Source organism: Suricata suricatta, chromosome 6 (genome assembly GCF_006229205.1).
Source record: "Suricata suricatta isolate VVHF042 chromosome 6, meerkat_22Aug2017_6uvM2_HiC, whole genome shotgun sequence".
NCBI classification, from domain to species: domain Eukaryota; kingdom Metazoa; phylum Chordata; class Mammalia; order Carnivora; family Herpestidae; genus Suricata; species Suricata suricatta.
In genome coordinates this window covers 123522991-123539846 of record NC_043705.1, presented here as the reverse complement: position 1 = coordinate 123539846, position 16856 = coordinate 123522991, and the positions used below count along the sequence as shown (strand labels likewise).

General features: G+C 50.5%; 1 protein-coding gene across 2 annotated transcripts in view; it reads left to right on the top strand.

Moving 5' to 3' along the window:
- PDZD2 (PDZ domain containing 2) overlaps positions 1–16856 on the top strand; it is a 276820-nt gene that overhangs the window by 248161 nt on the left and 11803 nt on the right. For both annotated transcript variants that reach the window (XM_029941041.1, XM_029941043.1), the window contains 6 exons: positions 42–76; positions 1004–1160; positions 2763–3559; positions 7044–7152; positions 10076–14078; positions 15259–15376. In XM_029941041.1, the coding sequence (XP_029796901.1) occupies positions 42–76; positions 1004–1160; positions 2763–3559; positions 7044–7152; positions 10076–14078; positions 15259–15376 (5219 nt within the window). The remainder of the gene's footprint in view (positions 1–41; positions 77–1003; positions 1161–2762; positions 3560–7043; positions 7153–10075; positions 14079–15258; positions 15377–16856) is intronic.

The following is a 16856-nucleotide window of genomic DNA, read 5'->3' as shown; positions in this document are numbered from 1 at the left end:
CTTTGCTCTTTTATCATTAATGTGAATTTTCCCTCCAACAGGCACCCCCTTGAAGAGTCCCTCTCTTGGAAAAAAGGTGAGTCACGGCATACTGTTGCCTCGCTCCGCTGGCCCACAAACCAATTCCTGGAGCCTAGAGGCCCGATCTGAGGGCCCAGCCCATATTTCTGTCCATGAGTCATTTTGGCCACTTTACACAGACAACTGCAACAATGCTAATTTGAGAACAAATAAAAATGTGTGTTTCTTTAATTAACTATTAAAGAATAGAGCAACAAAATAAAAGAATGGAGCTGTAGTTTATTTTTACTTTTTAATTTTTTTAATGTTTATTTATTTTTGAATAAATGTGTATGCAGTGCAGGGACAGAGAGAGAGAGGGAGACACAGAATCCGAAGCAGGCTCCAGGCCTTGAGCTGTCAGCACAGAGCCCGATGCGGGGCTCGAACTCACAAACCGTGAGATCATGACCTGAGCCGAGCTTGACCAACAGAGCCACCCAGGCACCCCATGAGCTGCAGTTTGAAGGGTAGTTTTCAAACTGCTCTACAATAAAGGGGTCCCGGTTGGTTTGGGGTTGGGGGCCTGTGACTTTAAGGAGACTGGAGGCTCCTGAATCCCAGTGGATCAGAGCCCAGGACTCAAACTCCCCTCTTTCATGTTCCATCACTAGGTTGAACCAGCGGCTTGGAATTTCATTCTATTTTCCTGTCTCTCCCCCCAGCGTTTTTTCTGGGATGGCTGAAAAAAGGCTGCTGTAGCTTTTCTGATCATTGCTAAGCATTTGGCCAAGAAAAAAAAAATCTTTAAAAACATGGTCTGGCAGCAGCGGTCGGTTTTCTCATTAATTATTTAGGTTAGCCATCCTGAAGTAAATGGAAGTGAGGGTTTATTGTCACCGGTTTCAGAGGCCCATGGATGAGAAAGACAGGAAGTAATTAGCGTCACAGGTAAGCAGCTTGGGGGGTGCCCTGCTCACCATCCACCTGTCTCCTTCAACAGGACCCCCTGATTTCTGACCCTGAGCCCTCCCAGCACTTTGCCCCCGGCATCCCAGGCTCCCTGTCAGACTTCGTGGTGGCCGGCTCCGAGGACGAGGACCACCCGGGAAGTGGCTGCGGCACCTCCGAGGACGGTGGCCTGCCACCCAGCACCTCCGGTAAACCACGACTGTTTTCTGACTCAGGCCACGTGGGTGTACATACGATGGTGCTTCAACGCGAATGGAGTGCTGGAGCCCAGGCCTCTGGTTGAATAGAAGCCATCTTTGTTCCCTAACTCAATCCAGAGTTTATTCTTGGAAAATGCAGCCCACCATTTAATGATGGGCCCCTCGGCTCTGCAGTTAAGGGTCCGGGCGCCGTTCTGCGCCCACAGCGTTGGAGGTGGCTAAGCCAGACAGCACTTAGATGCTATTTATATAGCGTAGTCTTGAAATGTGCAACATGAAATCAGGTTGGCAACCTGATGGCCTTATGTTTTAGGGAAATCCTAGCCAAGTTCCAGCTCCCTTCCTCACTGGGCCCTACCTTCAGTCGTTTTAAAAGGTGGCCCGGGAAAGATTCTGAACCTGCAAGAGATGTTATCAAACAGGTGTTTGTTAAATCTCATTGCTTATGTTCTCACTAGAATATGAGATAATCTCAATGTGAACCATACTGATTTCTCAGGCTTCTGCTGGTGTGCTTTGTTTTTTAAAAAATATTTTTTGGAGGCACCTAGGTGGCTTAGTCAGTTGAGTGTCCAACTTCAGCTCAGGTCATGATCTCATGGTTTGTGAGTTTGAGTCCCTTGTCAGGCTCTGTGCTGACCGCTCAGAACCTGGAGCCTGCTTCAGATTCTGTGTCTCCGACTCTCTCTGTCCCTACCCTGCTCATGCTCTGTTTCTTTCTTTCTCTCTCTCTCTCTCTCTCAAGATCTGTCTCTCTCTCTGTCTCTCTGTCTCTCTCTCTCTCTCTCAAGATCTGTCTCTCTCTCTCTCTCTCTCTCTCTCTCTCTCTCACCTGTCAGCACGGAGCCCAACACAGGACTTGAACTCACAAACCAGGAGATCATGACCTGAGCCGAAGTCAGACGCTCAACCGACTGAGCCACCCAGGCACCCCTGCCCGTTTTTTGTTTAACTTCTGTCTGAACAAGAGCCGCTCTGTCAGGACAGGCAGTCTGGACCATGACAGCTCTGGTTCTCATTTGAAGCAGCTGACGAGCTTACTCTAGTCTCTGATAGAAACATTTCAAGGCAAAAGCACGTGTAATTTCTCTTTCATTTTGCAAGATTCAAAGAGTTTGCTGAGCAAACGAGCCTTCCCCTTCTCCCTGGTAGGAACCTACAGAGAGTGTCATCCCAGGCTCCCCGTACCATGTTCTAGGAGCTTCTGTGCCCCCGTACCCAGCCCCCGTTCTGTGCCCCAGAGGAAGGGTCCCCTGTAATGGAGGGGGGTCCAGAACGCAGGGCTTCTTGGTCTCCGGGCATCCTCCCCAAGAGGAAGAGCATCTAGCATGAACCCCAGTGTATTAGGTAGGCATCATGGGTGTTGAAGAATTAAACATTTCTGTCTCCAGGCATCATACATGTTCAAACTAAACAATCCAGAGTTTGAGGGGGGGAAAAAAAAAAGAAAAAAAACATTTTTAAACAAGAAGCCCTGTCGTCTAAGCCTGGTGACCAGTGGCCAGGGGAACAGGCGAATGTGGGAGTGCTCGTGTGCAATGAGGGGGAAAGTCGATCTCATTTGATGATTTCTTTCCCCACCCCCACCAGCTCACAAGGAGCCAGGAAAACCCAGGGCCAACAGCCTCGTGTCCCTAGGAAGCCACCGCGCCTCGGGGCTCTTCCACAAGCAGGTGACGGTCGCCAGACAAGCCAGTCTCCCTGGGAGCCCGCAGGCGCTCCGAAACCCTCTGGTCCGCCAACGGAGGGTGGGCTGCTACGACACAGACGACGCCAGCGATGAGGGAGAGTTTGACGGCGAAGGGGACTGCATTTCCCTCCCAGGGACCCTCTCTGGTCCCAGCAGGTCTCTGCCAGAGGACGACTGTAGGCGGGTCTTGATGACCTCTTCCAAGGTCTCGAGTATCAACAACCAGGAGGACCATCCCCAGAAAACCCTGGTCAGCAAGGCCTCCTCAGTGCCTCTCCTTGGCAGCTCGCTGGACTTAGAGGAGAGGGTCCCAGAGGGCGTGGGGGACACTCCTTCCCTCTCAGCCCACCTGCTGGCCTCTGCAGCGGCCCCCAAGGGTGGGCCTGGCTGCTCAGGGAAGAAGGAACTACCAGGATCGAGGAGCTCCCCCAAATTGGAATACAGAGCTGACGCGGGCACCCAGAATCTGGTGGACACAGGTGCCTCCAGGTGTCCCCAGCAGAAGAATGACAACCTAGGCTCCAGGCACAAGCCAGTGGCCAGGGTCAGCCCACACCACAAGAGGCCCGAGGCCAATGCCAAGCCCAGCAACTCCGAGACTGTAAACCTGGCTGATGGAGCCGGTGACCCATGTGTCCAGGCCACTTCCGGCAGAGAGACCAGGACTGCTTTTCATCCCGGCGGAACTGCGGAGAAGGTAATTGGTTTCCTCTCAGTGACTTTTGTATGAGTGACTGTGGAGTGTGTTAGGAAACAGTGGGTAGCCTGCCTGGAGGAGGGGGAATGGTTGGAGAATCAGACTGGGAACATGCCCAGGTGTTGAATCACAGCTCATCCTGCCAGAAGATGAAATCACTCTCTTACCTGTCCACGGGGCCCTGCTTGGTGACAGCAGGCCAGTGCTGGGCTGGTGGAGGAGAACGCTGGGTCTGGTCCACTGAGTAGTTGAGGCACATCGTTGACTCTGTGAGGTACAGTTGTCTGGACCATTGAGGAGAGACCATGCTCTCTGCCCTGATTCTCTCTCCGAGCCCAAGTGCCTGTCCCACAGGCTAACACTGATTCTCTCCAGCTGATGCGGTTCCGTGTGATCCTTATTTTTTCAGACTTTCCACAGTGACTATGTGTAATCAAAACTGTTCGTACCCTTATTGTGAGAATCATGTGACAAGCTGGGCATGCATTCACTTAGAAACTTAACGTGCACCGGGGCGCCTGGCAGGCTCAGTTGGTGGAACATGTGACTCTCGATCTCAAGGTGATGTGTTCCAGCTCCACAGCAAGGGTAGAGAGGACTTAAAAAGAAAAATCTAAAAGAAAAAAGGAAGCTTATAATGCACCACTTTAAATGCTAGTCAATATTATTTATGTCACAGCTTGGTTAACAGTCCAGAATTGTCAAATGGCTTGATTTTTAAAAAATAATTTTTTTACATTTATTTTTGAGGGACAGAAACACAGAATGCATGCAGGGGAGGGCAGAGAGAGAGAGAGGGACACACAGAATCAGAAGCAGGCTCCAGGCTCCAAGCTGTCAGCACAGAGCCTGGAAGGCGGGGCTCAAACCCACAAACTGTGGGATCATGACCTGAGCCAAAGTCGGATGCTCGACTGACTGAGCAACTCAGGAGCCCCTCAAATTGCTTGATTTTAATCAATATATCTCCACTTAAGCAAGGAGAGAGTAAGAGAAATAATGTTTGCAATCTCCTCAGTGTAAATAGTTTCCCTCTGAAGTGACTGTAAGGCTGTATTTATAAAGATGCATGTTCAAGTGGTTTATACAAACATATGTGTAAACAGACCCAGGAAATATGAAGTCATAAAAACTATATTAGGCAGAAGGGATTTTTGTTAACCATATAGAAAAAGTAGAAACACATCTTTTTTTGTCCTCCTAAAATATGTTACTACTTCCAACTAACATATGTGTTTTAAAATGCAGTATTCAGCTAATGGGTTAACTCCTTCTTTTAAAAATACCATCAACGAGTTTTGGATAACTATATGAATCGGAGGTTTTGTTCATGGTAGTTTATATTTATAAAATAAGAACTTTTGTCATTGTGAATGAATATTCCCAATAAGAATTTTGAGAAGTATTTAAACTTTTGCACAAAAGTTTAGTTCTTCTTATTAAAAATTTAGTTCAAAAATATGATTTCATGTATACATGAGAAAGAAAATAGAATGCATTGCCATTTATGGGGTGTCTAGGTGGGTCAGTCAGTTAAGTGTCCAACTCTTGATTTCGGCTCAGGTCATGATCTCTTGGTTCATGGGATTGAGCCCCAAGTCAGACTCTACACTGACAGCAGGGAGCCTGCTTGGGATTCCCTTTCCCTTTCTCTCTGCCCCTCCCCCGCTTGCTCACACAAAGGCACACTCGCACTGTCTCTCTTTCTCTCTCTCAAAATAAACAAACAAACCCCCCCAAAAAATGCATGACCATTAAATATTTGCCCTCAAACATTGGAAGCTTAAAAAGAAAAAAACCTTCGGCAAAGTTGTCTTCTGCTATTTTTATTTAATACTTTTCAAATTGAGATGAACATCATATAACACAAAATGAAATATTTTAGAATACAGGTCAGTGACAGTTGGTGCCTTCACAGGGCTGTACCGCCACACCTCTATCTAATTCCAAACCTCTTTCGTTGTTTTGGATAACATTTATGCCTTACTAATTCCCAACCTCTTTTGCTGTCTTCTATTACATGTATGCCTTACTGCTAAATAGAAATTAACCAACTCAAACCCTGTGCAGATTTCCCTCAGCAGATACTTCAATGGCTTTTATACAAGAGCAGCTGAAAGACACTGTATCCATTTCACCTGTCTCTGCTGCCATCTGTAGGCCACTTTATGAAGACTCCTTAACTCCGAGGGTGAATTTCAAATCTGATCTAACTTCTGGGTGGGTTTGTTGTGCGATTTTTTTTTAATAGTGGGTTTTAGATAGAAGAAAGGAAGATGAAGTAATTGACATTTGGCTAACGTGAAATTTTGAAATATTAAATGTCAGTTTCATTTATCCTGATGAGTCCTAGCCCTGAGTACCAAACTGAGATGCCGATCTTCCAGAATTGGATATCACCATACTGTATAAAGACAGTAATATCTGTATCGCCTTTTGCGGACTGTATGTTGTTTTTATTATGGTTTTCTCATTTATCCATCTTCTACTTAAAACTCTGTGAGTTAGACAGGGCAAGCTTTATCCTCAATTTTTCCATTTTTTCTTTTGTGGTAAAATACACATAACATGAAAGTACAGCTCAGTGGTATTAGTTTGTTAATAATGTTGTACAGCCACCATCACCATCTACTGAACCCTTTTCATCCTGTGAACCAGAAACCCTGTATCTGTTATGTAAGAACTCTCCGTGCCCCCCTCCCACCAGCCCCGGAAGCCACCACTCTGCTTTCTGTCTCTCTGACTTCAACTACCCTCGTACCTCCAAGAAGTGGAATCACACGGTTTTGTCTCTTTGTGACTGGCTGATTTCATGCCACATACCGTCCTCAAGGCCCATCCCTGTTGTAGCATGGATCAGAATTTCCTTCCTTTTTAAGACTAATATCCCGTTTTGTGTAGCGTCCCCATTTTGCTTATCCATTCATCTATCAATGGACACTTGCACTACCTCCACATTTTAGCTACTGTGAAAGGCGCTGCTATAAACATGGGAGTACACATACCTCTTAGAGACCTGCTTTCAGTTCTTCCAGGCATAAACCCAGAAGTCGGATTCATGGATCGTATAGTATTTCTATGTTTATTTTCTTGAGAAACCCCCACAGCGTTTTCCATAGCGGCTCCACCGTTTCACATTCCCACCAGCAGTGCACAAGGTTCCGCTTTCTCCACATCCTCGCCAACACCTGTTATTTCTGCTTTTGATTAATAGCCACCCTCATGGGTATGAGGCGACATCTCAGTGTGATTCTTATCTGTATTTCCCTGATCACCCACATTTCAAAGTTGAGAAAACTGCTGCTTAGGAAGAATGACAAGTACATACAATTTCTAGTGGATCTGACACCCAGAATCTGGATCGGTGGCTCCTCGACCAGGGCTCTCTGAAATTTCCCAAACCAGCTCTTCTCTGTGTGTGAGGTCTTAAGGCACGGAAAACCTGAACGCTGACAACAGTGACTTGTGATTGTCATTGTGCCAGGAATCTCTGGGGAAGGTGACCGTCGAGGATGGCCATGTCCCACCCCACCCAGACGCTGGCCACCGCATAGAGAACCTGCCAGACGCTGCCCCGGAGCAGCCCAGGACAGGTACGATTATCTAATTGCTTGTTAAGCTTCAAGATGGGAAGACAGAAGTTACCCTTATACAAATGTTACATACAGAGAACTTGAGGGTGGGGGGACTTTTACACCAATAAGTGATATTTAAAAGCATCTGCATTCAGCAACTTTACTAGATTATTGTGCCTAAACTCATAGTTTTAATTCCACATGGAGTGCATCCATTTTCAGTCGGTTGACACTGTTTTGTGATGTGTACCTCAGTGAATAAGTCATGAGATCCTGCCCCTCGGAATCTCTACCCCTGCTCACAAGAGCTCAGATGCCCTGAGACTGTCTTTCCCTCACACATCCACAGAATGTCCTCCTTGAGCAAAGTGCTGAGGTCACAAGGTGCTTCTGGCCTGCACGACGTGTGCTGGCCCTGGCGGACCGTCCTAAACACATCATGAGTCCATCTCCCCACAGCTGTGACCCGCTCCAGCTCAGAGACTGCATCGATGTCTTGCGTTTATTTTGTGATTATTTTGAAACATGCCATGAAGGACTGCCTCTATGTCATTTACTCTCCCTCAAAACACTTTTTTTTTTAATGTCTTTATTTTATTTTGAGAGACAGAGCAGAGAGTGAGCAGGAGAGGGGCAGAGAGAGAGGGAGACACAGAATCTGAGCAGGCTCCAGGCTCTGAGCTGTCAGCACAGAGCCTGACGTGGGGCTCAAACCCACAGACTGTGAGATCATGACCTGAGCCGAAGTCAGATGCTTAACCGACTGAGCCACCCAGGTGCCCCTCCCTCAAAATGCTTTTAAGTTACACGCTTTGCAATAAAGTCAATTTGCTAATGAAAATTTAGGGTTTGTTCAGCAAATGAATCTGAAGAACAACTGTTAAATCCCCTCCTTTGGTCTCAGTGCCACTTTGCCTGTAGTTGGTACCAGCAGAAGCAGGAAAGTCACTGAAAGGAGTTCAGAAAGGCAGAGCAGGGCGCCTGGGTGGCTCAGTCAGTTAAGCGTCCAGCTCTCAGCTTCAGCTCAGGTCTTGATCTCACAGTTTGTGGGCTTGAGCCCCACGTCAGGCTCTGTGCTGACAACTAGCTCAGAGCCTGGAGCCTGTCTTCAGATTCTGTGTCTCCCTCTTTCTCTGACCCTCACCTGCTCAAGCTCTCTCTCTCTCTCTCTCTCTCTCTCTCTCTCTCTCAAAAATAAATAAAACATTAAAAATTAGAAAAAAGAAAAAAGGCAGAGCAAAGGACAGGAGCTCATGGGTTCGGATCTCGGCATGTTGCTCGCCTTCCATGGGGTCCAGGGAGGTTGTGTATGGTCTCTGCAGGTGTCTAGATGGGCCGACCTTGCTGTTGCCAAGTGCTGTCTACACAGAGGCCATGCAATCAGGGTTTCGATAACAAGGTGGGCTGTGGAGCCCCCTCCCTGGGTGACTCCTGACAATAAACTGTGTCCCTGGATCCACTGCTTAACTACTCTGTGCCTCAGTTCCCTCCTGTTTCAAAGTAGATGGTGCCAAGACCTACTTCAGTGTTGGGAGGAAAGTTAAGGCATGAAAAACTCTTAGCACAGTGCTAAGTCTTAATAACTCGTTCTTAATTGTTGACACAGGAACTTGGGGAGGGAAAGGGAATATGCAATGAAGATGATTCGTGTGGGAGGGGCACCCGGGTGGCTCAGTCAGTTAGGTGTCCAGCTTCAGCTCAGGTCACAATCTCGCGGTTTGTGGGTTCGAGCCCTGCATTGGGCTCTGTGCTGACAGCTCAGAGCCTGCAGCTGCTTTGGATTCTGTGGCCTCCCCTGTTCTCTCTCAAAAATAAACATTTAAATTTTTTTAATTAAAAATGAATTAAATTAAAAATTAAAACAGGATTTGTGGGGAGGTGTGGAGAGAATACCACGTTTGGGAAGACCATCTTCTTCTCAAACCAGGTGCTTTCATGGTGACTGTTTCACGGCAACCCATAGTCGCCAAGAAAACAGCGCATCTAAGATTCTTTTTACGCCCTTCCCCCGCATCACAAGATGCCATGTGCCAGGGATAGACAGGTCAGCCCGGGAGTGTGCAGGCCCCCATAAGGAGTCCCCTCCAGAACGCGTCTCATGAAAATGACTTCATTTCCCACCGTCCCCGGCACGCATTGCCTTTCCCTGCGCCTCTGAGATTTCATGCGCTCTCTTCGCTGCTTTCATTCCATTTTTTTCTTCGCCTTCCTCCTCATCACTGTGTGGCCGACTCTCCCCGTAGAACCCCCCTCAGGTCCCAACCCGTTCTGTCAAAGCTTCCCAGATAACGTGGCCTTCCAGCTCTCCCGGGCCTCTGAACGCGGTCAAGACACGACCAAGGCGCGGTGGAGACTTGCATCCTCCTGTGGCGTCCCCTGCGTCTCCCCAAACTAGCACCCCCCTCCTGTCCTGTGCTGAGCAGTAAGTCCCCAGAGGTCATCACCTGACGGTTTTATACTTGAGTCTCTGGCTCACAGCGCCCGCTGTGAGGCCAAACCCATGACAAGAGCTAAACCGGCAGCCTGAAGGCCCTGCAGGGTGAGCACAAAACCGAGGGATCAAACAGAGCAGCCTGACCCCTGTGCCTTCTGCCATCAGAGCGGATGGCGTGAAGGGGGAGGGTTTCTGGTGTCCCCATCCTTAAAAATAACCAAAAAGAGAGAAAAAAGGGCAGAAGCAAAGGGTTTGTCTGGCCGCCTGTCTGAGTTATTTCGGAATGTCTAGAGCAGGGTGGTATTTGTTAGATGTGAGCACTCTGTAATTTCAGAGGCAAAAACAGAACGACAAGGAGGCCTACATTTAGGCTGTGGAATGTCTTTCTGAAAAAAAGACCAAAAATTTGAGATTGTTTCATTTTCCTTTTTTTTCTTTTTTATTGAGAGTTTTTCTATTTTCTCCCCTCTCTCTCCCTTCTTCCTCCCCGCCCCCATCTCCACCCAGGACTGGATGGCCCCCCAGATCCCGTCCCTGCCCCAGAGCAGAAAGGCGCAGCTCACTCTGAGCCCAGCAAGACCTCCATGGACACGGGGCCAGCAAGGCGGCCTGAGGACCGCGGAAAGCTAGTGTCACCTGAGTCTGAGGACAGATGTCATGTGAGACTCGCCCGGGAGTGCAGCGCCTCCCCAGGGAAGATGGCAGAGGCTCGCTGTGACCTTGGCAACCCTCCAGCCGCCCCAGAAGCCAACTCGCCCGGGAAGGCAGCTGCCCACAGGGACACAGGACCCGAGGCTGAGGCAGCGTGTGCAGCTAGTGCCGTCCCGTCTCCAGACCGCCCGGTGTCCCAGGAGGAGAGACAGACAGGTCCCGGTCACCACAGCCAGGCTCTGCAAGCAACAGGCGGTGGCGTGCCTGCAAACTCCCTGGGCTCCGCTCTGCTCAAGGGGACAGACTCTGTGTCCCAGAGGGCCCTGCAGGCCAGCCCCGCCCCGCCGTCACCCACTGACGAGGCTGAAGGGGCGTGTGGCGGTGTCTCGGGACACTGCTGCCCCAGGGAAAGCGGGGGCAGCCCTGTGACTGACATCGACACGCTCATCAAGGAGCTGGATGCTTCTGAACCAAGACTTCAGTCTCCTCAGAAAGGGGACCGGTTGAGTCAAGTGGGACGTTCTCAGGGTCAGCCTCCAGCAGGCCCTGGCAGTGGGAGCCCCCACCCTGCCGAGCAAGCCCTGGGGGACCAGACCCCCACCCCGCGGAGGGCCTGTGCTGCTGGCCAGCCCCCTCCCCCACAGTGGGCCTCCCAGCCTTCGGTTTTGGATTCCATTAATCCTGACAAACATTTTACTGTGAATAAAAACTTTTTGAGCAACTACTCTCGAAATTTTAGCAGTTTCCATGAAGACAGCATGTCCCTGTCGGGCCTGGGTGACAGCACGGAGCCCTCTCTCTCCTCCATGTACGGTGATGCTGAGGACTCATCCTCTGACCCTGAATCGCTCACCGAAGCCCCACGAGCTTCCGCCAGAAACAGCTGGTCACCTCCTCCTTCTCAGGGATCTTCTCACAAGGAAGACACCACAGAGTCTGAGGAGGAGCAAGTTGAAATTTGTTCTGCAAACGGTTCCCCCAACCCACCTCCAGCTGCTGCTCACGCACCTGCCCGGGCCGCGCCCTGCCCCGTGTTGGCCACAGTTCTGCCATTAAAGCACAGCGCCCTGAGTCAGGTGGTGGGCAACCCGTGCGAGAGAGCATCCTTTGTGCCAGGAGCCACATGCCCTCCAATCCCAGACTCCTCCCAGCCATTCTCTCTCTCGGATATAAGCTCTCGGGAGCATGAACTTCATGCGGACGTGAGGATTTTACAGAACCCCAGGCCCTCATATGGAGAGGCCGCCGTGGACGCCACCGGTGCTGGCTCATCCGTGGAGAACGGCCGGCCTCCTAGAGCGGCCGCACGTTTTCGCAGCCCTCCGGTCACTCTTGGCGATCTGAATATGGTAAATGGTTTCAAACATGACTTGCTGGGTGTCGAAACCCCAAATAAAAAACAAGAGACCAACACCAACACACCCGAAAATCAGTCCCCCTTTAGTGTGCATGTCGCTAAGAATGGGGAATCTGTTTTGAAGAACCTGCATATCTCTGAAAGTCCGGAGCTGGATGACTTGCTACAGAAGCCAAAAATGGTTTCCAGGAGGCCCATCATGGCCTGGTTTAAAGAAATAAATAAAAATAGCCAAGGGATGCATTCACAGGGCAAAACTGAGAAGGAACAACCCATGGCGCCCCCCAGAAGCCCTGACTCCAAAAGCCACGGGTTGAGTTCCAGCCACAGGAAGGGGGGCGCTGTGCCTAATAGCTCCCCGCAGCTGAAAGTGAACCTGGACAATAAAGACTCACCTAAAAAAAGCTCCATGGAAACACTCCTAAGTAACTCTCAGAAACCCAAATCTGGCCCTAAGCTGAAGAGACTGAGCATCAAAAGCAAAAGCAAAGTCACTTCCGAGGCCCCTGCCGCTCATGTGGCCAAGGCTGGTGGGACAGATCCCAGGAAACCCCTCATCTCACCCCAGACCTCCCACAAAATGCTCTCGAAGGGAGCATCAAACCGGTTCCACATAGCTGACCACGAGGAGCCTGACAAAAACCTCGCGGCCACCCCCAGGTCCCTCCAGTGCGTGCTGGAGAGCAGGCGGCCTGCTGCCCCCGGGCCACTGAAGCTGTCGGCTTCGGAAACGAGCATCACAGGGTTCGTTTCGCCCCACGCACCCCCCAGGACTGTCCCTGAACAGGGTGCGAGCGGTAGGTCCCACGTGGCTTTCCACTCGGACCCTGCCCCCAGATCTCCCAAGTGTGGGCCAGAGACCAGGGCTCCCCCCGGGGCCTCGGGGGGCAGCGTGCCCACAGCCACAGACGGCCAAAGCGAGCGGCACACGGCCAGCCAACTGGATTCAGCACCAGAAGCAGCCCGACCCGGGGAGACCAGTGACAAAGGAGGCAGAACAATTACTGGTGACCCCCTAGAAAGAACAAACCAGCTGAAAATAGTTGAAATTTCTTCCGAAAGAATGCCCAAGAACACATGTGGTGACAAGCCTGCTGAGAGCGACAGACTAGGAGGGTTCTTGGCCCAGAGCAACTGTCAGAAGAGTGAGATCAGGTTCTGTCACCAGTTAGGGGAGACGTCCCCAAGTCACCCACCGTCACTCACATCCCGTGCGTACCAGGTGGAGGAAACCCAGCGATGTTTCGGTGTGGCAAAACTGGCTTCCTCCTCCTCCTCCCCACAGCTGCCTACTAGGAAGGCAGATTCCTCGCAGGGGAAGATGAGCCAGGGGTCAGGCTCCCTCGGGGTCACCAAGAACGGCACACCAGCGGGCCCCGTGCCAGACGACCATCCGTACTTCACACCAAGGCCAGCGACCAGGACCTACTCCATGCCAGCTCAGTTTTCAAGCCATTTTGGACGGGAAGGGCCTGCTCTACACAGCCCAGGTCGCCCTCACCGGGACAGCCAGATCCCTGCAACAAGTGGGGGCCTCGCCGAGGCCAAGGCGGCCAGAGCTGGTGGTCTTGGCCTGGCTAACGGACAGGGCGTGTACAGCGTCAAGCCCCTCCTAGAGACATCGAGGAACCTTCCAATGACAGACGAAGGGGATGTCCTTTCAGCACGAGAGACGGGCTGCCTGGTCACAGACAAAATCAAAGTCACGAGAAGACATTACTACTCTGAGCAGAACTACGAATCTACCTCATTTTTCTCTGTGAAGCAGAGGATCAAGTCTTTTGAGAACCTAGCCAATTCTGACCGGCTGGTGGCCAAGTCTGGGGTGTCTCCTTTTTTGTCGGCAAGCTCCAAGCCTCCCATTGGGAGACGGTCATCTGGCAGCATTGCCTCTGGGAGCCTCAGCCACGCTGGGGACCCAGCAGCAAGGTCACTGAGACGCAGCCTGAGCTCCTGCAGTGAAAGCCAAAGCGAAGCCAGCACCCTGATCCCCCAAATGACCAAATCCCCATCCAGCACGGCGTTGACAATCTCCCGGCAGAACCCAGGGGAGGCCAGTAGCAAGGGCCCTGACTCGGACCCAAAGAAATCACTTAGTCCTTCTGGAATTCCCACCCCAGCCATGACCCCAGCCTCTCCGGTCAAGAGGAACAAGTCCTCAGTGCGCCATGCCCAGCCCTCGCCCTTGTCCCGCTCTAAGCTCCAGGAACTGAGGGCCTTGAGCATGCCCGACCTCGACCGGCTCTGCAGCGAGGACTTCTCCGCAGGGCCGACAGCCGTGCTCTTCAAAACCGAGCTGGAGATCATCCCCAGGAGGTCGCTTGGCTCTCCCGCCGGAGGCCTCAATGGGTCCACTGCCCTTTCCTGCCCCATGAAGCGGGGGGACAGGGCCTGTCCGGCAGGAAGCAGCCCGAAGGCCAGTGAGCCTAGGGCACCCAGTCCAGCCCATCATGTGGGTGAAACCACCCAGGATCTGCCTTCTGGAAAAGGCTGGTCAGTTAAGTAAGTATCTGCCTCTCCCCTTTTATTCAAAAAAGCTTTATAAAAACCTTGTTTTATGCTTATTATTTATTTGAGAGAGAGAAAGGGAGACACAGAATCCAAAGCAGGCTCCAGGCTCCGAGCCTGACATGGGGTTCAAACCCAAAACTGTGAGATCATGACCTGAGCCAAAGTCGGGCACATAACTGACTGAGCCACCCAGGCGCCCCTCAAAGAAAATGGTTTTAAAAATTATGAACTAGTTTTCAATTTTTGGAAAAGTTGCAAAGACAGTGGCAGAGAGCACCCAAGTACCCTTCACCCAGCTCCTCCTAACGTGAACATCTTTCGTAATCCCGGTCCGTCGTCAAAAGTCAGAAATTAACACTGGGAGAACACAGTTAACCACAGGCTTCATTCAGATTTCACGGAACAAATTTCACTAACTTCCTTTCTCTCTGCCAGGATACCACATTCCATTTAGACCTCTGTGCTTTTTTAGTATCATTACTAGAAAAAGACCGTGCCTGCAGAGCAAGGGTTTCCAGAATGTCGCTCTGCAGGGAAGTCTTGATGGGACAGGGTACTTCGCAAGAGCACCATCAGAGAGAGGGGCAGGGACCGGGAGGGTCGCACCTCAGGGGACAACAATCTGGGCCTTTGAAGCTGACCCAAGTTAAGCAGACAATTCCTGACATTAAAAAAATTTTTTTTTAATGTCAGAAATTGTCTGCTAAGCTCCAGCATTGGTTCCCTAACATCCTGAGGGGATCCCAGAAGCCACCATAATTCCTGTGGATGACATTCCTGCCCAGCACCCAGGATTCCTCAGGCAGTTGAATTGAGAGTTCTTAGGACCAAAAGAGCATGAAGAGGCGTCTGGGTGGCTCAGTTAGGCGTCTGACTTTGGCTCAGGTCATGATCTCACAGTTCATGAGTTCAACCCCCGAGTCGGACACTGTGCTGACAGCTCAGAGCCTGGCACCTGCTTCGGATTCTGTGTCTCCTGCTCTCTCTGGCCCTCCCTCGCTCACTCGCTCTTGCATGCGTGTGCAAAAATAAATACACATTAAAAAAATTATTTTTAAAAACTAAAGAAAACATGAAAATCAGAAAACACATGCAATTTGATAGGAAGAGTGTTGTAAATACATCCTTATGAAATGGGAACATTGCCTTTTTCTTTCATATTTTTATATAGTTTGGATCAACTTCTAGTCTCAACAGGAGACCAGCAAAGATTACAGTCTGTTTTATCCTCAGTGGGGTCAAAATCGACAGTCCCCGCTCTCATTCAGGAAGCGAAAGCACAATCAGAGGTGAGTGGAACCGGACCACACAGGGAGAGGCGGGCAGGGCAGGGGCGGGGGGTGGGGGGTGTCCAGGTGCGGCCGGAGCTCCGGGAGCCAAGGCGAGCTCTGCTCGGAGCCACGCAAATTGACCCTCAGCTGGGTCTGACCCCCCCCCACCCCCGACCTCCCCTTAAGACTTGTCTTAAAGTTCAGGTGCCAGGTTGGTGCAGCTGCCGTGTTAATTCCCCAGTAGGGACCAGTTACCCCCCTCCTCACCTCCTGTGCTTGGAGTCTGTCTACAGAGGTCCTCAGAATTGAACCGGGCATCCTGGGAACCTGAGGGAATGACCACAGCACTTCTAAGCACCACGGGGGCATTAACTTCTTGTCAAGGGAGCCACCTGCTGGGGAAATGAGTTATCGTGTTTGTAGCCCTACCCTGGCCCCAGGCATGAGAGCTTCGGAAGCTGGGGGTTCAAGACAAGGTGGCTAACTGGTCATTAATAATGCAGTCTTTTGGGATGCCTGGGTGGCTCCGTTGGTTAAGCGTCCAACTTCAGCTCAGGTCATTATCTTCGCAGTCCATGAGTTCAAGCCCTGCATCAGGCTCTGTGCTGACAGCTCAGAGCCTGGAGCCTGCTTCTGATTCTCTCTCTGTCTCTGTGCCCCTCCCCCACTCATGCTCCATTTCTCTCTCTAAAAAAAAAAATTTAAAAATAACTTTTTTTTAAAATAGTTTATTGTCAAATTTGTTTCCATACAACACCCAGTGCTCTTCCCCACAAGTGCCCTCCTCCATCACCACCACCTCTTTTCCCCCCACCCCTTCCCCTTCAACCCTCAGTTCATTTTCAGCATTCAATAGTCTTTCAAGTTTTGCATCCCTCTCTCTCTCCAACTCTCTTTCCCTCTTCCCCTCCCCCTGGTCCTCCATTAGATTTCTTCTGCTTTCCTGTTAGACCTATGAGTGCAAACATATGGTTTCTGTCCTCCTCTGCCTCACTTATTTTGCTTAGCATGACACCCTCAAGGTCCATCCACTTTCCTACGAATGGCCATATTTCATTCTTCCTCATTGCCATGTAGTACTTCATTGTATATATATACCACATCTTCTTGATCCACTCATCAGGTGATGGACATTTAGGCTCTTTCCATGTTTTGGCTATTGTTGACATTGCTGCTATGAACATTGGGGTACATGTGCTCCTATGCCTCAGCATTTCTGTATCTCTTGGGTAAATCCCCAGCAATGCTATTGCTGGGTCATAAGGGAGTTCTATGGATAGTTTTTTTAGGAACCGCCACACTGTTTTCCAGAGCGGCTGCACCAGTTTACATTCCCACCAACAGTGTAGGAGGGTGCCCATCTCTCCACACCCTCTCCAACATCTATAGTCTCTTGATTTGTTCATTTTAGCCACTCTGACTGGCGTGAGGTGGTATCTCAGTGTGGTTTTGATTTGTGTTTCCCTGATGATGAGTGATGTTGAGCATCGTTTCATGT